This window comes from Balaenoptera musculus, chromosome 4 (genome assembly GCF_009873245.2).
Source record: "Balaenoptera musculus isolate JJ_BM4_2016_0621 chromosome 4, mBalMus1.pri.v3, whole genome shotgun sequence".
NCBI classification, from domain to species: domain Eukaryota; kingdom Metazoa; phylum Chordata; class Mammalia; order Artiodactyla; family Balaenopteridae; genus Balaenoptera; species Balaenoptera musculus.
In genome coordinates, this window is record NC_045788.1 from 57305387 (window position 1) to 57326517 (window position 21131).

The window sequence follows — 21131 nt, forward strand, 5'->3', positions numbered from 1 at the left end:
GACTGGCTACTTTCACTTAGCGTAATGTTCTCAAGGTTTGTCATCATGGTATATGAATGTTGTAGCATGTATCAATACTCCATTTCTTTTTTTGGATGAATAATATCCCATTATGGATATCACACATTTTATTTATCCATTCACCAAGTGATGGACATTTGAGTTGTTTGTACTTTTTGGCTATTATGAATAATGATGTTTTAAATACTCATAGACTGTTTTTATGTGGACATCTGTTTTCATTCCTCTTGAGTATATGTCTAGGAGTGAAATTGCTGGACCACATGGTAACTCCATGTTTAACTTTCTGAGGAACTGCCAAACTGTTTTCCAAAGCAGCTGCACCATTTTACATTCCCACCAGCAATGTATTAAGGTTCTCTTTCTCCACATGCTCATCAAGATTTGTTATCATCTTTTTTATTATGGCAGATGTGAAGTTGTACCTCATTGTAGTTTTGATTTGTATTTCCTTAATGACTGATGATTTTGAACATCTTTTCATGTGCTTATTCATGTATCTTATTTTGTAACATGTCTTTTCAAATCATTTGTCCATTTTTAAATTAGGTTATTTGGCTTCTTATCGACTTATGGGAGTTCTTTATATATATTCCAGATACAAGTCTTTATCAGATACATGATTTCCAAATACGTATGTTTTTCTAGTCTATAGCTTGTCTTTTAATTTTCTTATGGTGTATTTTGAAGTGTAAAAGATTTTAATTTTGCTTTTATTATTTTTTTATTTTTTATTTTTATTTATTTTTTTTGGCCACGCAGCTTGTGGGATCTTAGTTCCCCAACCAGAGATTGAAACCCGGCCCTCGGCAGTGAAAGCGTATAATCCTAACCACTGGACCTCCAGGGAATTCCCAGGGTTTTAAATTTGAAGTCCAGGTTTTTTTAAAGGATTGTGTTTTTGGTGTAAAAAAAATTTTTTTTTTTAAATAATTTTATTTATTTATTTATTTATTTATGGCTGTGTTGGATCTTCGTTTCTGTGCGAGGGCTTTCTGTAGTTGTGGCAAGTGGGGGCCACTCTTCATCGCAGTGCGTAGGCCTCTCACTATCGCGGCCTCTCTTGTTGCGGAGCGCAGGCTCAGTAATTGTGGCTCACGGGCCCATTTGCTCTGCTGCATGTGGGATCTTCCCAGACCAGGGCTCGAACCCGTGTCCCCTGCATTGGCAGGCAGATTCTCAACCACTGCGCCACCAGGGAAGGCCCCCAAAATTTTTTTTAATATACAGTTTTAATTTCACTTGAGAGTTGAAGGCCTGTTGTTTTAGGTAGACTCATTGTACGTTATGAAGATTCATTCTTTATGATATCATTGGTCCATGTCACAGGAGATAATTTTCAGACCATTTTTATTTTCTTCATGTATTTATGGTAAACTCATTAATTGGAGTCATTCTTTTTGTAGATTTACTACTGTAATTTTTAAAAGAATACAGTCAAATTTTGTAAATGTAACTATTCCATTTGTAGTGGTTTAATTGAATTAATCCTTTCCCCCCACCCCGCAACCTTATTAGCTTCCCAGATCTTTAGCTTCTACTCCCACTGCTCCTACCAATCCAGCAACACCAGATAATGCGTCACAGGAAGAACTCATGGTTACCTTAATAACAGCATTAGCTTCTCTTACGTCTCGAACTTCTATGGGCATCATTGTTGTTGGAGGAGTGGTAAGAAATAGTACCTTTTTTTTTGAAACAGTATTTTTTAGTGTAATTGAAATTGAAATTATTGCAAAGCTACCTGCTAGATAAGGAAAAGAAAGATATATTTACTTCAGTTTCCAGGATCTATAAGATGACATGAAAAGTTGTAAGTTAAAATTAGTGAATTGGGTTTCACAAGTCTAATCTTAAAAATAAATATTTAAAAAAATTTTTAATTGAAATATAATTGACATATAAAATAGTATTAGTTTTAGGTGTATGACATGATTTAATATATGTATGTATTGTGAAATGATTACCACAACATAAACAGTACTTCCTACTTTTACATCATAGCACACGAAGAAACAATATTTGTGCATTGGAGTAACAGGAATGATCCAGGTCCCTTATCTAGCCTTCTCCAAATACCAAAGGGATCTGCCTTAAAGTATTAAATATTATTTTTTGTAGTAGTTCTTATATGCTAAAAGTTTTTTTCATATCATTAACAGCATAGGTTTATTTTGGTTTTTTGTTTTATTTTTATTGACGTACAGTTGATTTACAATGTTGTGTTTCAGGTGTACAGCAAATGATTCAGTTACACAAATATATATATCTCTATTCTTTTTCAGATTCTTTCCCCTTATAGGTTATTACAAAATATTGAGTATAGTTTTCTGTGCTATACAGTAGGTCCTTGTTGGTTATCTTTTTTTTTCCTTCTTTTTTTTTTTGGCCACACCATGTGGCATGTGGGATCTTAGTGCCCCAACCAGGGATCGAACCTGTGCCCCCTGCAGTGGAAGCATGCAGTCTTAACCACTGGACCGCCAGGGAACTCCCAGTTAACTATTTTATATATAGTTCATTTTGGTTTTTTAAACCTTTGACCTAAAAAAATTAACATCCCTTTTTGAGATACATTGAATCAACTTACCAAATGCCTGGCAGGTTATAAAAGTTCTTGCCTGGTATTTATGTGCTGCTCCTTTTTTCGGCTTGATTTCCGGTAATTTCATATTTTCTCATAGAGAAGGAATATACATTTTTTAAAAACGGATCTGACTCAAAGATCTGTAGGGAGCCAATGAGTTTTCTAAAATGCCTTTTAGTACAATCTCCCTAGTGGTATTTTTCTTTCTCAAAGTAAGCTGTGAATTTATCTTACAGATTTGGAAAACTGTAGGCTGGAAACTCATATCTGTTTCATTAAGTATGTACGGAGCTTTGTATCTTTATGAAAGGCTGACTTGGACCACCCGTGCCAAGGAGAGAGCCTTTAAACAGCAATTTGTGAATTATGCAACTGAAAAACTGCAACTGATTGTTAGCTTCACGAGCGCCAACTGCAGCCATCAAGTACAACAGTAAGTTGAAAGATTCATCTGTTTTTGTTTTAAAGCTTTACTGAAGTAGGACATACATGCAGAAATGCATAAATAAGAGTACAGCTCGAAGAATTATCACAACATGAACACATTTTATAATTGCCACCAAAGTGGAAAACAGAATGATACCAAACAAGTGGGCTCAAAATGCATGGTGGTAAACGTAATTTATTTTTACTATTATAGCCCAGATCTGTAGGTTTAAAGGCATGATTTTTTAAAACTCAAGAGAATTTTATTATAATAATAAATACCTGGGTCCACCGAGTTTACGTATCTTAAATATTTGTTTCATTGATTTAGTGAAAATATATAGAACTCCAGTCAAATCAATGCATAATATTCTGTATTAGAGTGCTCCTGAGAGCTGAATTAGAAAGTTTTCTGAGCTAAAGATGATTGCAATTTAATAGAAGAAACAACATGTACATAATTATAATAAAAGGTGAAAAGTGAAAAGTAATGAGAGCTTCATAATGTGAGGCTCTAGAATCTTTTTTTTTTAAATCACATTGAGTATTTATGTATTTATGTATTTATTTATTGGCTGCATTGGGTCTTCGTTGCTGTGCGTGGGCTTTCTCTAGTTGCGGCGAGTGGGGGGGCTACCCTTTGTTGCGGTGTGTGGGCTTCTCACTGTGGTGTCTTCTCTAAGCGCGCGGGCTTCAGTAGCTGTGGCTCGCAGGCTCTAGAGCGCAGGCTCAGTAGTTGCGGCGCATGGGCTTAGTTGCTCCGCGACATGTGGGATCTTCCCGAACCAGGGCTCGAACCCGTGCCCCCTGCATTGGCAGGCGGATTCTTAACCACTCTGCCACCAGGGAAGTCCCTAGAATCTTAAATCATGAAGGACAGTGGATCAGCAAAGGTTTCCTAGAGGAGAGGTAGCCTGATGAGACTTGAACATCAGAATAGAAAGAGCGAGACAGAGAAAACAGCTCAAACCAAAGGCAAGAATGTTGGGGGAAAAGGAATGTGTTCAGAAACATGAGATAATTTCAGTGTGGCAGATGTGTACATAAGAAGGGGTCCCTTCAAGTATAAGCCTAACACTAGGACTGAGGTTTGGATAATTAGGAACCCTGGGAGTGATATCATTAACATTTAGCTCCAGAGCAGATAACTTTGCAGTGGTGTGGTGTGTAAAGTGGTTTAGACTCAGGAGACAAGAATTGCAGGGAGATTAAACTGTTTCAGACACAAGATCAGAGCCTGTGCTAACCTTGTTAGAGCTGTAGGGAATGGAAACAATGAGGGCACAGAATTGAGACCACTGAATTAGTTCACTCATTTACCAAATATTTCTTGAGCTCCTATTTTACATAACCGTGTTAATTTTGATTTATTTATATTAAGATCTTTTCTTTAATGAGGATAACCTGGACCTCCAAACAAAATCAGCTGAGGTTCACATTCATAAAAACAGAATTAATGAAGCTTACTATTCATTTCATCATCAAACATTTATTAATTGCCTACCGTGTGACAATAACTACGCTAGAAGTTATGGGAAATTAAGTTAAAGATGACTTATATTATTCCTTAGAGGACTTTACACTCTAATGGAGGCAACCTCAAATAATTACTCCAGTTAAAATAATACTAGCTAAATATTAATGTAATAAAATATTAAAATAAAAAGATGCTTCATTTGTCTAATATTGGTATTTGGTCAGATAGGGAGAGAATGGAGGGGGAAAGGACCCTGGGAAAGATGAAGATGCGCAGGAGAATAGTTGCAGAGAAAAACAAGTCAGTTCATCAAATTCCAGCGGTACACACCTACTAGGCATGCTCCCAGTTGCAAAAATATAAATATAATATTTGCCAAAGTTAACATATTAACTAGCACACAAATTAAATACAGCCCTTTTGTTCTAGAAATGTGGTTAAATGTTGCTATAGTTTAAAGTATTTTTGACTGTCACAGAAGTTCATGAAATTTTCTTTCCTGTTCTCAGTAATTTATTTTTATAGGCAGGGGACAAGAGTAAGGCTTATTATGCTTCTGAAGAAATATACCCATCCTTTGCCTTTTTATAGCTTATTCATATTCACAGCAATATGGCAGAGTAATATTATTACCCACTGAGCATTTGTCTTGAGGCCAGATGAAATTAAGCCCACAGTCATATTAAGCTTATAAGTGCCATACCCTCCCTCATACCAGTCTTAGCCGTGTTCTTTGATACCTTACATTTTTGGGAATTTTTTAAACTTGTGATCTGTTTTTTATATAAGCTTTAAATTGAAGCTTATTCATTTTAAAAGACATTCATGACTGCTGATAAAATTATTTTTTATTTGAAGGGAAATGGCAACCACTTTTGCTCGCCTGTGCCAACAAGTTGATATTACACAAAGACATCTAGAAGAGGAAATTGCCAGATTATCCAAAGAGATAGATCAACTGGAGAAAATACAGAACAATTCAAAGCGCTTAAGGTATTTGAACCTTTTTTCCTCAATAATATGAACATTTATTGGTTTGATTACCAAAATATAATTATGTAAAATCACTAGCAAATTTATGTTAAAATTTTTGGCTTTCTGCATTGGCTTAATTGTAATTTTGCAATTTCAGTGAAAGCTAATTTGAACAACAACAAAAAAATCTGAATTCAAAGGAAATTTTTAGATCTAAGCTTATAGCTCTATGTTAAGCTATACTAGTCCTTTTTCAGAGCAGAAGTTTTGTAATTAAAAGTATGAATTTTCAGTCCTACATATCCAAGACCCATAGCTTTTCTTCTCATTGGGGACTGTTAGGTATACTTAAATTTGAAGCAACAGAAGTAAACAAGATATCCGAATATAATTTGGAATTCTGGTTTAATATGATTTGCCATGGATTCTTTGGAGTCTAAATAAATTGTGCTTTGGGGGTCAAGACCAGAAGTGTCACCACGAGATCTATGCTTCTTGGCAGTTCTTAACTTTCAGCTTTATTACCCATTAGCTGGCTCACCTACAAGTCTGGTAGAATCATTAAGCATCATTTACTTCCTGCTGCTACTTACCAGGGCACATGCTACATACAGTTGCCTGTATAAAAACAGTTTGCAACGTCTGCAAATTGGAGAGGCTGTCCTTATGACGTGGATTTTGGGACATTATACTTAAAACACCTGTGATAGTGTCCATCCCTGGTACCTTAATCTGAAAAGATTAAGATTAAGCAGTCACATTCTCATTGCGTCTCCGTTTCAGGGTCTCTGAAAAAGGTGACTGCCTGTCACTTAAACCCCAGCATCACTTCACACACACAAACACACCCAAATGAATTTCACATATTCCATTGCTCCTATTTTAAGTTAGATCATCCCAAGTACAGCCTTTCAAATTTGGTGAAACTATATCCAATAGAAATTTTTTTTTTAACCTAGGTAGGTTTTTAAATATTTTTTCATCTTGCTATAGTAAAAAGCCGTAACTGATAAAATAGATTATTGGTACTTATGTAGCTTTCAGATTTTGGCAGGACTGACTTGAATAAGTATCAATATTTTTGATCTGCTAATTCTTCTAATAGGAAAGTTTAGAATAATATTAACATAATATTATAAGTTTAGAATATTATTAACATAATATTTGGAATCTACCTTGTTACTAAATTAGGCTTAGCCATTCAGATATAATTTAACTTAACTAATGCTTCAGGAGCATTACCTGAAGAAATATACAGTGGAGTTCACATGAACATTTAACTTACGACCTTGACCATATGCACTTAGCAACAAACAAAACAGGACCAAGAAGAAAAGAGAGAAACTCATTTAAGTATGTGTGTGTGCCCTGGCAGACAGAGTATGAGAATGGGAGATACAAACCTGCATTCCCCTGTCAATTTACATTCTGTTTTCCCTCTTGTTGTGGGCATTTGGCTGCATCAAGTACAATTTTAATATTAAAAAAAAATATTTTTGGTAACTATGGTCCTTTGACATCTGCCAGCTACTTTGTGAATACATAAAACCACTTATTCTACGCTTTATGCTTAACAGGAATTCAAGAACAATTATGTCTTTATGTGACTTAGGATGTAACTCCCATGTAAGGTGATATGACTCCACTGTCTCTTAGGCTTTTCATTCTTATTAAAGATTTTATCTCAGTATACCTTTCTTCTGGCCATTGGATTCTGTGTTTATTGCAAAGTTACAGTAGCACGTATAATAAATGCTCTAAAAAGAGTTGATGATCTGAGTTCAGACAAATGTAGCAACAGCTGGCTAGTGATTTTTTTTTAAGATTTGCATGGGATGCATTTTTTCTCATTGACCTTTATGATAATTAGATTGGTGTTTTATTCATTTTTTTAAATTAGAAATAAAGCTGTTCAACTTGAAAATGAGCTGGAGAATTTTACTAAGCAGTTTCTACATTCAAGCAATGAAGAAGAATCTTAACAATAGAGATTGCTTTGGTGATCATGATAGGAGAAGATGGAACTTGGAAGATTGGGGCAGTTATTTTTATGAAGTGACTTTAAATATGAATTATACTAACTATACCTAAATAGCAAATCCTTGAGTAGATCCTGGTATTGATCTATCTCAGGGTGTGTGCATTTTTGAAAAGTGTTGTGATGTCTCTTTAGTTTTAATTTTGGGTAAAGAAAAATCCTTTGATATGTGAAAATGATGAATTAGTTTAAAGCAAAAGAACCAACTCTCTGACCCCTGAGGGGTGGGGCCTTGCTCTTAATTAGGGCTCTCTTTGTTTTTGATTCTGAAAAACTCTGCTTCCTGGCATCCAGGAGTTAGAGAATGCTCCTTTCATCTTCTTTCTCAAAACGAATTTTTGATGCCTATTTCAATGGGAATAGTCACATTTTTGTTTTATAAACTGCATTGCTCTAACCACAAAGGAGTGTGGAATGTTCTTGAGTGTATTATTTATGCAGGTTACAATCACTTTTGCCATCCTGGCAGGTATGTAAACCACTAATAAATAATGCTGTTTTTACTCCCTCTTTTATTCCCATTAAAATTGATGTAAAACAGTATATAGGTCTGTTATTATAGAGTCCTTATAAAGGTATTTGGGTCTAAATAGTTTTCTCATGTTTCTCAAGAAACACTTCCAGCCTCAACTCTGATTCCAGTAAGGAAAGCTTTCTATCTCAGTTTTAAGAGTTAAGTTTGAAGTGATAAAAATAGCCAGAGATATGGGAGATCTGAATTTTGGGTGGCTACAGTCATGTACAAATGCTGTTCTTTATTTGCCAAGGATACTGCTGGGTTGTCCCCCGGGGTGGCTTCTAAACATTTATTTAATTGTATGAATTTGACAGGTCACGGTTAAAAATTATTACGTTTTTTACCTTAATGAAATGTTTATGAGTTCAAGTATTGTTTGTTTCTGTGTTAAAAACTAATAGAAAACTTATATGGAAACATTAAAAAACTGACATTCTAAGGCTTTGCTACCCAAAACGTAGTTTTGAGAACCACCAAATCAGCATCACCTAGATGCTTGTTAGAAAGGCACAATCCCAGAAGACACAGCACATTTGGCCAGTATAGTTTATGCTGCTTTCCCATGGGAGGGATAACATTTCATGCTTTTTTCTTTTAATACTCAGTACTTCTTTTTCCGTGCCTTTAAGGCTCCGGGATGCTATTCAGTCTTTTCACAACAGGTGCAACACTGTTTTCCAGGATATTTTAAGGAGAAAATAACATTATTTAGGCCATAGAAGCCTTTCAAAAATATTTTTTATGCGAATCAGATATTAGAATGCAATATTCAAATCCAAATAAATATTCATTTATGGCTAATATTATTGCTTTATAACCAAAAAATGATACAAGCCACCAAGAAGTGGGATTAGGTTAACAATTTCAACATGAAAAACATGTCTAAGACTGGGTACTGCTAATTAAGTTTACAATTTCAAGGCCTTAATCATTTTTTTTTTTTTTTTTGGCCTTAATCTTTATATGCAAGTACTTGAACTTTTGCAATAGCATAGTGGTTTGGTATCACCTCATTAGTATAGTACAGTGCTCCTCACAGTTTAGTCCCTAACAGTAGCACTAGGGAAGTTGTAAGAATTACATTCTTGGGTCTCATCCTAGACCTACTGAATCAAATAGTAGGTTTGGGGACCAGTAGTCTCTGGTCTAACAAGCCTTCAAGGTGATCTGATGCATGCTGAAGTTTGGGAACTACAGAATAGTGGTTCTCGTATAGTAAGTAAGTTTATACTAAGTTTTTCATCACTAGTTTGAATCCAGTTCCGCCTGATCAAGCTTGAAAATATGAGTGTTGGAAATGGGACACTAAAATAATGAAGCCCAGCCTTTATGCTTAGGGATAATAAGTGCACCTATGACCAAGCCCATGCATTATAAAGAATTGTAGTTGTTGTCGTTCAAAGTTATTGCACACATTTACTTGACTGTCTACTATGTATGTTTGCAGGATTATTTATAAACTTTGTGTAACCTTCAACTTTTTAAAACTAGATTTTTTATAAGAAGTATGCAAGGTGAAAATAAAATTTGTTTGCCTGATTGATAGTTGATTGATAAATGTAGCATTTATACTGGCATTTAGTGAGTTTTAATCTTTTAATGATTTTTATGGCTCTCTTGGGGAGACTGGCTCATCTTTTTCCTAAGGGAGCTTTAAGGGAAAAAAATGACAATTTCGCTTTTTGATGAAAATCTGTGGCCTTTTAACAGTAGGCTAACAAACATTCACAGTACTACAGAATAGGTCAGTGGCACGCCAATCTCTTCCTTGCTTCCAGCAGCCCCTTCATTTTTCATGAAGAAAATAATTACCAATGTTTAGATAAAGGAATTAGAACTGAACATGAACTATTGGGCTTGGAGTTTAGTTCTGGGACTTACAAGTAATTCTAAAAACATGCTACATGAAATCTGTTAAAAGCACTTTATTGATTACAGTATCAATTCACAGCAACATTATTTCACAGAGCTACTGTACAACTAAAGGAACGAATTACTGCAAGAAAGATTCAAGAATACTGTTAAATCATGATACAAGTCCATAGTTTGGTTTAAAGCTTTTTTCTAAGAGCTTTAATCTAATACATTCACCTTTCCCACAAACTACTGACATTCAGATTCAGTTGGCCACAGCTGTTGTAGCAACCATTCTAGGTGAAGAAAAACATTTTAATCAACTTAAAAAACCCACTTAGATGTGAATGCCTTTGGATAAGAATATGCAAATGCAAGTGTTCAGATGCTTCTTTGAAAAGAGAAAACAATAGGATAGAGCACCATTGTGTAAGACACAGAAAAGGCTTGAAATATCTACCAAGTATATCACTGAAGTTCTATTAATTAAAAAATACTGTATGATGTAAGATTTTGTCAGGCACATTTAACACCAGTTGAAACATATAACCAGCTTTTTCATATGCTGCATTAATCAACTATTTTGTAGGATCAATTGGATTTAAGAGAAAAGACTTAGGAAATTTTATCAACATGCAAACAAATTTGCTAAACACAAGGTGTACCATCATTCTGATTAATAAATTACTTTTTAAAACAATGCTAGCTTAGACATTCAACTACAGACCACTTTACTGAGTACCTATTATAACCAATACTTTTAAATATAGCACTGAATTTAAGGCAACTTACAATGAACAATGGGAGAAAAACTAGTAAATATGAAGGGTACTTCACATTCTACTTAACCTAATTTAAAATACCAATTTTATTCACTGTGCTACCATTTCTCACAAGATAGTCTGACTGGTGGGTGTTTTAAAAATCCTAACAGGAGGTAAGAAACACTTTAAAAGTTTGCTTTCCGCAGTGGCAAAAGGGAGATTAGAAACTGAACATAGTACTTAATTTAAAAATGTTTTTAAGTCTGACTCACACTGTGAAGATTTTAGAAAGAACATCTTTATTACTAAAATCATAGGTCCATTTGGGAGATTGTTTAATCACTTTCCATTAACGTTTAAACACATCAACAGGTAAGCCACAAGTATTCAACTGTTACACTTTAAACTGTGAGACATTCACCAATGATCAAGCATAAATTTCCCTGAATGTCTTCATTTTTAAAAGTCTTAATAATATTACTAAATCTAAGACATCAAAAGTGTTGGAGAAGGTTAGTTATATAATATTGGCACAGTATTTTTTTTTTTAGCAACAATAAAAATTTCACTTTGTCACCTGGAGAAGCCAAGATCCATTTCTCTTTCAATATGTTAACTTTAAAATCACTTAACATATTCCAGAAGCACCTACCTCTGTTATGTCTAGGAAACTAGTTTACTATCATCATGCAGTGTTCATCAGTTCAACTGAGTCTAAATTAAAATAAGGAGATTGCTTACTAGGCTCTCTTGAAGAATTAAGTATCTCTTGATACTTAAGTATCTCATGAAATACTAAGCCTAAATCTTTGCCTCTCTGAAGATGGAATTCAATATGCTGTTGTAACCGCAGACTCACAACTATAAAAATCTGAGCTAGGGAGGGATCTTGGATATTTAGTCTAAATCTCTGATAGCACAGCTGCCCAAAATGAGGCCTGTCCATCAAAGTGGAGGTGATGGTCTTGGCTGAGAGCACAGAGTGCTTTCTTTAGCAGGTTTATGGGATGAGTTGCTGAAACACATGGCAATCACTCCACTTTGCTTTAGAAAAGAATATGTGCCTTTAAAATATTCTTGCCACATCTTAAAAAAAAACTGTTCTTTATGAAGTGATTAAAGACTCTACAAATAAACCTAACTGAGGCGCATGACGTTTAAATGTTTCTTAGGTAAAAAGAAAAAAAATCAGGCACCAGAACTGCAACATTGATAAAATTCCTTAAAACTACTTTTGGCCGTATATTTTTTTAAGTTTTGAAAAACTGAGATTCAAACTGTACTGTGCTTCTACAAATTATACTGACTTTAGGAAGTTCTTATGCACAAAAGAATTAGACGAGCAGATGAACTCAAACTGCAAGTAAAGAAATATTGAGCAACTGGAACCCGTATCACTAAACAAAGGTTTAAATAGTAAGTTAATGTGGTAATGAGGTCACCATTCGGTCATATGTATAATACGGTCATAATAGCCGTAGTAGTTGTTAGTTTTCAGTTGCCTAGTACATATTTAATTACGGGAATTGCTTTTTAACTATCTACAAAAACTTTAATAACATTAAATCATTTTTATTAACATTTTGAAGACCACAGACTTCTTATAGTCTGTGTGCCTCTGACTAAAGTATCTTGTTACTAGAACCACTTCCAAAGTAGAGGAGATACTCTCTTTTTATATATATAAGGCTATTTTGCACATGGTAGAAGTGCTTTCTTGAAGAGGATTTTGGAATAAATTGCTGAACTACATGGTAAACCCTCACCCCTTTCTATTTTTGGAAATGAATATGTCCGTTTGAAGTATTCTTGCCTTATCTCAAAGAGCTGCTCTTTATGAAGTGATACAAATAGTCCACAAACATTAACAGCTAAAGTTCATAGAAATCTTGAATGTGTATATAAATATACATTCATGCCTGCCATCTACAACAGTCTGTTTTTTTGGTCCTATATCTTAATCTTCCTTTTTCCATTTTATTCTTTTTAGTATCTTAAAACAGTTACTGATTTCATTATGGTTGATGCACTTACTAGCACATCCACAATATAAAAATGAAAATTTACAAGTAAAATTTGGGAGTATTTAGGTTAGGGTTACAGGTGATCAAAAGTTAACAGACCTATCTCAACAGTTACTGACACAGTTTACTAAGTTACAAAACAAAATGCACTCCTACATCAGAAAAACCCCACGACTTTACCATCAAAGAAGACTAACAATCTTCTACTGTCAATCATTTAGATTATTTTTAAGAGAGAAATCCAAGGGGCAAGGATCTCTGTTTAAGTTCAAGGGGGCCCATTCTAGTAATACACACATTATTATATCACTGACAAGCAGAGGAATTGCTTAGTATTTCCCTCTGACCCCTTCAAGAACTGCTCTTAGAATCTTCTTTTGGCTTTAAAGTGGGGGTCACTTTGATCTTGGTATCCTTTGAAGCAAAACCACTTAGAAACCAATATTTTGTGCTAATGGGAGGAAATATTATAGAAGATCAAAAAGCTTGAATGTCTGCTTTTTAAATTTTTGAAGGCACAGAGAGTTAACATCAATTCAGATTTTATATTATGTGAACATAAATTCATAAAGCAACCTTAAAGATTATAACTAGTCAGACCTGGTGATTGGTTAGATTTTATACTTCTTTCAAAAACGTAATGCCATCACATTATTTTTCCTACCTAGATACACATTGATGGAGAACACTGGGAAAAATCCTTCAGATGCAAGGACAGTCCAAATGTTCATCTTCTGAAATGAGTGCACCTTACAAACTCAGTTCTAGAATATGAAATCAATAGGAAACCCCAGCTATTTCGAATGCTACCTAAGTGTCATTTGATCATAACCAGCTTTTTAGAATAACAAGAACCATTCTCATGTGATTACTGCTATCTACCAATTAATGTAATATGAGTTTCTTATGTATGTCTAAAATTTCAGAGTGAGATCTCTATTCCCTGGCCATCAGATTATGTCCCCTTCAAAAGACTAAACATGAGCACGAATTTAAATTGATAAGATGGCAGAGGATATAGCAGAAACTAATGATATTCACAAGGACTCCCTTCAGTGGTACCTAGGCCTGTCAACAGTAAGCAACCAGGATCTCTTTCAGATCAAAATGGTCGGAATACAAGGAGACTTGCTTCAAACATCAGTACACACATCAATGGTATCACTTCCATCTATTACTGTGCCTGGTTCCTCCACTACAAAACTCAAAACTATGACACTTTTTAAGGTATACAAGGTTAAAAATGTAGTTCTTAAAAAATGCAGACACATACTCTCAAACATGATAGGCTGCTATAATGTGTACATTCTGTTCTACACAAAGAAAAAACTTCTAGACAGTACAAGCAAAAATTCATCAAGGTTAAATTAGCTCAACTCCTCAAATTAATACACTGGTCCTGATCTCAGCAAGCACCTTTACCTTGTTTTCACCTTTTTTTGTTTTGTAGTTTACTGAAAGCTTCTTTTCGTGTATAATAATTTTAATAGAAAAATCTTCACCTGCAAATATAAGGTAAATTCTTTTTCACAGCTATAGGCTGTAGTACGGATTTCTCCAGGTATCAGTGGAGAACAGAAAATTTGTGCTGTTAATTCCAGATTCTAAGAAAACTGTCCCAAGACCCTGTTGCCACAGCCATGCCATCATCAGTTACACCTAAACAGCTGACACGGTTGTCATGACCAGCAAGAACACCTGAAAAACAAAAGTTCAGTAAAAAGTTAGCAATGGGCAAGTTTTAGAATTAAACAAGTGTATGCATAAAAGATCTGGGAGGGTACTTAAAAGCTAACAGGTTCCCCTGAGTTGAGAGACTGAGTGCCAGGGGTAAGCTGGGCATGTAGGTAAAATAAAATTCTTTGTATTACGTGAACTTCTGACATGTGCATCAAATTGTGTTTTTCATTTTTGAAAAATTATTTTATAGTTATGCTTATGTTCAAAATCATCTGTTCGACATGCAGACTTTTATTTTACATCTCTAATAAGTTCATGACACTTCTAAATTTTGCCAATAAGCTATGCTATTTTCAACAAAAACAAAATTTTAAATGAAGTTCAATGAACTTTTACCACCAGAACAACAAAAACATGAGAATGAAGCTGACTTATACTACCACTTCCAAAAATAACAACATAATTTATTTACTTTATTCCTTTAACCACCAAACCCTGGAATGTTTTGGTCATAACTTTCTGAAACCATCAAACTCATCTAGTCTTAGTTTTCTTTTGTATATTTAACCTATTTGATCTTCTGACCACTACAAAGAATAAAATTAAATATTCCCAAATATTTGGGAGGAAAATGAGAAAAGTAAAGATTTAAAAGAAAAATTAGAATATATCAAATTCTCAAAAAGAATTTTTTCTTTAATATACTGTTTGAGTTTTCATTATCTCCATATGTAATTAAGCATATGATTTTCACCCAATCTCAGGAACAGAAGTTCATCTTGTCTAACTCGTTAATATTCTGTGCAGTACCTTCAGTATGGCAATGTTTGGCAACAGGCAAATTTACCATTATGGGTTGAAATAACAAAAAATGACCATTGTGACTAAATACTCCAAGTCATATTGGAAAGAAGAATGAATTAGCAATTCATGAGTCACATTTCAATTTTAAGGTCAAAGTATCCAGTTGAGTCAACTTGAAACCAAACAGCTGTAAGCAAAGCAAAACTAAAACTCAAGCATATGTTTAAAAAAATATGGAAAACAAACATGTTTTTATTTTGTTATGGATATTAATTGATTCGATCCAAGCAAAACACCTAATACCTCAAAAAAGTAATTGGCTTTGGACAAGAGAGTATCTCCAAAAATTTACTTGCAAAATGCTAACCCGTGAACTTTTCTGCAGTCTCAAGAGAGGTTGTAGAAAATTATTCCTGGTAATGTTGACATTGCCTCCACTCCCTCAGAAACCTCAGCAACTGTATAGGTGTTTAAAAGGGCAAGGACATAAACCCACAAGGACAGCAAGGATATGAGAGCAAGCAGTGGCAACAAAATTTTGTGAGATGTATGATGGTAAGTGTGTTAGTGGACCCCAAAATGCTAAGTTCAAAGCAAATGGTCTGATAAGCCAAGAAACAAAAGCAAACTGCAGGACCTCCAAAAGGGTCAGATACTAGTGGAACCAGGTATCTCTGGAACCGGACATGGGCAAAGATGGGGTAAACTGAGGCTGCATTAGAAAGTGTCCAGGAATCAGACTCCCCAGGTCTCTTCCTTCACTCTGCAGAGTCACATGATTTATCATCCTGCACTAGAACATAAGACTAGAGACTTATTTGCCAGAGAGAGTAAAAGAGGGTCTCTTAACTAGAAGAAAATAGGCACAGTTGAGATTGGTGAAACTGCTGAAAATGGGGAATAAGTGAGTTTACTTGCTAATTGTCTTGCACCCCAGCTTTTTCCCGGAAATCAGCCCCCAAACTGTCAGTCAGCTTATATACTTCAGGTAGAAAAGTGGAACAATCCACCTCAGAGAAGACAGCTGGCCCAAGGGAAAAAAGGCCATAAGATATATCAGAGGTTCCCCAATGAAAGCCCGGCCAGATTCACTGTTCAGTGAGGCCTACAGTCAGTACACCCCATCCATGGGCAGAGGGCTTTCAAACAGTTTTAGTGCCTCACTCTTAAGGATAAATAAGAGGCTAAGAATCACCAGAGTTTTAAGGAAATATAATAGATAGGAGACTGAAAAAATAAGAAAGAAGGGGGAAAAAAGGCAACTTGGAAAACAAAAGATTATGCTTACAGAAGAAAACTTCAAAAAAGGCTTTCATTAATGGCCCCAGAAAAACAAAAGACTTTTATTCATGAAAAAAAGAATGGGGGCCCTGAAAAAAAAACTCTCAAAAAGATGGTAGCAAAAATGGAAAACCAAAGCTTAACAGAAGGTTCATGGAAAGAAAAGGCAAGGATTTCTCCCAGAACATGGAGCAAAAAAAGACAGATGGAAAATATGAGAGAAACTAATAAGAAAGTCCAAGAAGTCCAACATCAGAATAATGGGAGTTCTGGGCTTCCCTGGTGGCGCAGTGGTTAAGAATCCACCTGCCAATGCAGGGGACAGGGGTTCGAGTCCTGGTCCGGGAAGATCCCACATGCTGCGGAGCAACTAAACCCTTGGGCCACAACTACTGAGCCTGCACTCTAGAGCCTGTGAGCCACAACAACTGAGCCTGCGTGCTGCAACTACTGAAGCCCGCATGCCTAGAGCCTGTGCTCCACAACAAGAGAAGACACCACAATGAGAAGCCTGCGCACCGCAACGAAGAGTAGCCCCCGCTCGCCACAACTAGAGAAAGCCTGTGTGCAGTAACGAAGACCCAGTGCAGCCATAAATAAACAAACAAATAAATAAATAAAGTTATATATATATATATATATATATATATATATATATATATATATATATAAAAGAATAATGGGAGTTCTATAAACAGAAAGATAATGGAGAAAAAAGTCCAACCAATTAAATAAGCCTCCTAAACTTCCAAGTACTACAGGGTATACGTTTCCAGGTTGAAAAGGTCCACTGAATGCCCAGAATGAGGGATGAAAATGGATCTACTCCCGAACATATCAAAACTTGCAAAAAGTTTGAAGATTAATTAGTGAGAAGTACATCAAAACTAAGAATGTAAGCCAAAAAATTAATTTGACCCTAGAGAATATTCAAAAGCAGCACAGCAAAAGAAGTCACAGCATATACCTCACTGCTTGGCAGTAAGTACTGTTTAAAAATTCATAATTGTGTAATAAACACTGACTGATGTTCTAAACAAAATTCACTACATGGGAAAAACTGGAAGATGGAAGCTGTGGTGGGAGGAGGGATGTTGAATCCAAACCCTCCACAGATAATGCTTAAAAGTAAAAAAAAAAAAAAAAAAAAAAATCAATACAGGATATTCTTTAAAGATATAAAAGTAAATACTTAAAAGTAGCTACCACTGGGAGCAGAGAACATGGGCTGGGGTCAGAGGACTGCTGTGTTTTGGTAACAAGCCATGTAGACCTATTTGATTCCTTGAGTATAATTTTGATTCTAAAAAAATTTTAAGTCACTCTGTAATTTGTTATTAATGACAGTCCCCAGTAGGACTTGATGCTAATATTCTGGAATCTGCAGGGAAGAACACAGAGTATGGGGTTAAGGGGAGACAGTGGTTCCATGTCCTGTCCCATACAAGATCTGAGCCAAAAAGAAGATCCATGTTTCCTGTCAGGTTATAAGAGAACTGTAATTTGGAAAAGACCATACTAAATTATATTCACTATTCATCTTTATGTCAAAACTTACCAAACAAGAAAATATAGAATCAGATATTACTCTTCAGAAAACAGAAACATAAATATGGTTTATGGACTGTAACTGCACTCAAAGATCAACAATGACCATGAATGAGAACTGCCACGTTGCCATTCCCCAGGGTGTCCATGGGGGCCCCAGAAACAACCGATGGGAACTTTTTCACATTTCCTGACAAAATCAAAACCTAATGTGTATTTATTCACTAACCTGCACGATCTCCTTTTAGTGTGTCCCATACGTTACAATTGAAGTCATCATACCCAGCCAACAGGAGACGCCCACTTTTTGAGAAGGCTACGGAAGTGATCCCACAGATGATATTATCATGAGAATACAATAATAACTCTTGGTCTGCACGAAGGTCAAAGAGCCGGCAAGTAGCATCATCAGAGCCAGTGGCAAAGGCATATCCATTTGGGAAAAACTAGAAAGAAAAGCAACAAACATTTATTCCGTAGAAGTACACAAAAATTATGTGAGGCAGTGTAATAATAGACTCTGGGGTAAGACAAACCTAGATTCAAATTCCAACTTGGCTTCGTACCAGGTGAATGATGTTAGGCACTAAAGATTCTTAAACACTTGAGTCTTAGTTTCAGAATTTAGTGTGTTGGTTAGGGCTGAATGAAATAACACATGCAAAGTACCCATAACCCACTGTTCAGCACAAAGCAAGTACTCAAAATATCCTGGCTCTGGTCCTCCATATGTCTTACTAAAACGTTTAAATCAAATATTACTATTTATAGAATTTATATATGTATGTATACTCTTAAATGTTCCAATAATCTCATTATGAGAAATAAATAGGAAACATTTTTTTTTTAAATTTTTTTTTAAATTAATTATTTATTTATTTTGGCTGTGCTGGGTCTTCGTTTCTGTGCGAGGGCTCTCTCCAGCTGCGGCGAGCGGGGGCCACTCCTCATCGCGGTGCGCGGGCCTCTCACCATTGCGGCCTCTCCTGTTGCGGAGCACAGGCTCCAGACGCGCAGGCTCAGCAATTGTGGCGCACGGGCCTAGCCGCTCCGCGGCACGCGGGATCTTCCCAGAACCAGGGCCCGAACCCGTGGCCCCTGCACTGGCAGGCAGACTCCCAACCACTGCACCACCAGGGAAGCCCCAGGAAACATTTTATAAAAGAGAACAAAACTCACCCAGTTAGGCTAGGTTATAAAGTTAAGCTAGTAGTAAAGAAAACTACGCATTATTAGTTTGTGAATCCCCTTTCTCAGATACTGTGGCACTACTCAACACTTTTTACAAAGAGGAAATCACTTCATATATCTATTGGTCATCTGTATTACTCTGTTAGTACTTGCTGATGTGTAGGAATAAAATGAAGAATATAAATTTGTTTTCTTTGTGGCAAATATTTTATAGTTTGTCATTTGCCTTCTAATATTGTTTACTTTTTTAAAAATATAAAGCCATTTTTTGGAGGTATCACTCTCCCTGATTTCAAACTACTACAAAACTATAGTAATCAAAACAGTATGTTGCTGACACTAAAACAGACACATAGATCAATGGAACAGAATAGAAAGCCCAGAAATAAACCCATGCACACACAGTCAACAACAAAGGAGGCAAGAATATAAAATGAGGAAAAGGCAGCCTCTTCAATAAATGGTGTTGGGAAAACTGGTCAGCTGGATGCAAAAGCATCGAACTGGATGACTTTCTCACACCATATATAAAAATAAACTCAAAATGGATTAAATACTTACATGTAAGACCTGAAATCATAAAACTCCCAGAAGAAAATACAGGCAGTATTCTTTTTTTTTTTTTTTTTGGCTGCATTGCGCAGCTTGTGGGATCTTAGTTCCCTGACCAGGGATCAAACCCAGGTCCCCCTCAGCAGTGAAAGCACAAAGTCCTAACCATCAGACCACCGGGGAGTTCCCAGGCAGTACGCTCTTTGACACTGGTCTTAGCAGTATTTTTTTGGATCTGTCTCCTCAGGCAAGGAAAACAAAAGCAAAAATAAACAAATGGGACTACATCAAACTAGAAAAAGCTTTTGCACAGTGAAGAAAACTACTGACAAAAGGAAAAGGCAGCCTACTGAATGGGAGAAGATATTTGCAAACAATATATCCAAAACATACAAAGAATTCACAAAAGTCAATATCAAAAAAACAAACAACCCAATTAAAATATGAGCAGAGGAACTGAAGAGACATTTTTCCAAAGAAGACATACAAATGGCAAATAGACACACGAAAAGATGCTCAACATCACTAATCATCAAGGAAATGCAAATAAAAACCACAATGAGACAGCACCTCACACCTGTCAAAATGGCTATTATCAAAAAGACAACAAATAACAAGTGTTGGCAAGGATGTGGAGAAAATATCCCTCATGTGTTGTTGGTGGGAATGTAAACTGGTGTAGCCACTATGGAAAACAGTATGTAGGTTCCTCAAAAAATTAAAAATAGAACTACCATATGATCCAGCAATTTCACTTCTGTGTATTTACCTCAAGAAAACAAAAACACTAATTGGAAAAGATATACATGCACCCTGTTCACTGCAGCATTGTTTAGAATAGCCAAGATCTGGAAGCAACCTCAGTGTCCATTGATAGAAGAATGGATAAAGAAGATGTGAGATATACACATACACACACACATACATACACACAATGGAATATTAGCCATAAAAAAAGGAAATCTTATACCATGTTCTTGAATTGGAAGAATCAATATTGCCAAAATGAGTATACTACCCAAGGCAATCTACAGATTCAATGCAATTCCTATCAAACTACCAAGGGCATTTTTTCACAGAACTAGAACAAAAAAATTTTAAATTTGTATGGAAACACAAAAGACCCTGAAGAGCCAAAGCAATCTTGAGAAAGAAAAACAAAGCTGGAGGAATCAGGCTCCCTGACTTCAGAGTATACTACAAAGCTACAGTAATCAAAACAGTATGTTACTGGCACAAAAACAAACATACAAATCAATGGAACAGGATAGAAAGCCCAGAAATAAACCCACACACTTATGGTCAATTAATCTACAACAAAAGAAGCAAGAAGATACAATGGAGAAAAGACAGTCTCTTCAATAAGTGGTGCTGGGAAAACTGGACAGCTAC

At 35.6% G+C, this 21131-nt stretch overlaps 2 protein-coding genes across 6 annotated transcripts in view; one reads left to right on the plus strand and one right to left on the minus strand.

Annotated features, from left to right (window-relative positions):
- Window positions 1-9584, plus strand: part of MFN1 (mitofusin 1) — a 34079-nt gene extending 24495 nt beyond the window's left edge. For 3 of the 4 annotated variants that reach the window (XM_036849983.1, XM_036849984.1, XM_036849985.1), the window contains 4 exons: window positions 1540-1692; window positions 2845-3041; window positions 5370-5504; window positions 7387-9584. In XM_036849983.1, the coding sequence (XP_036705878.1) occupies window positions 1540-1692; window positions 2845-3041; window positions 5370-5504; window positions 7387-7468 (567 nt within the window). In that variant the 3' untranslated portion in view covers window positions 7469-9584. The remainder of the gene's footprint in view (window positions 1-1539; window positions 1693-2844; window positions 3042-5369; window positions 5505-7386) is intronic. The other variant, XM_036849986.1, reaches the window with a different exon arrangement.
- Window positions 9585-9951: 367 nt separating this feature from the next.
- Window positions 9952-21131, minus strand: part of GNB4 (G protein subunit beta 4) — a 70037-nt gene continuing 58857 nt past the window's right edge. For both annotated transcript variants that reach the window (XM_036851101.1, XM_036851100.1), the window contains exons 9-10: window positions 18226-18442; window positions 9952-14381 (exon numbers count right to left, since the gene is read on the minus strand). In XM_036851101.1, coding sequence (XP_036706996.1) covers window positions 14275-14381; window positions 18226-18442 — 324 coding nt within the window. In that variant the 3' untranslated portion in view covers window positions 9952-14274. The remainder of the gene's footprint in view (window positions 14382-18225; window positions 18443-21131) is intronic.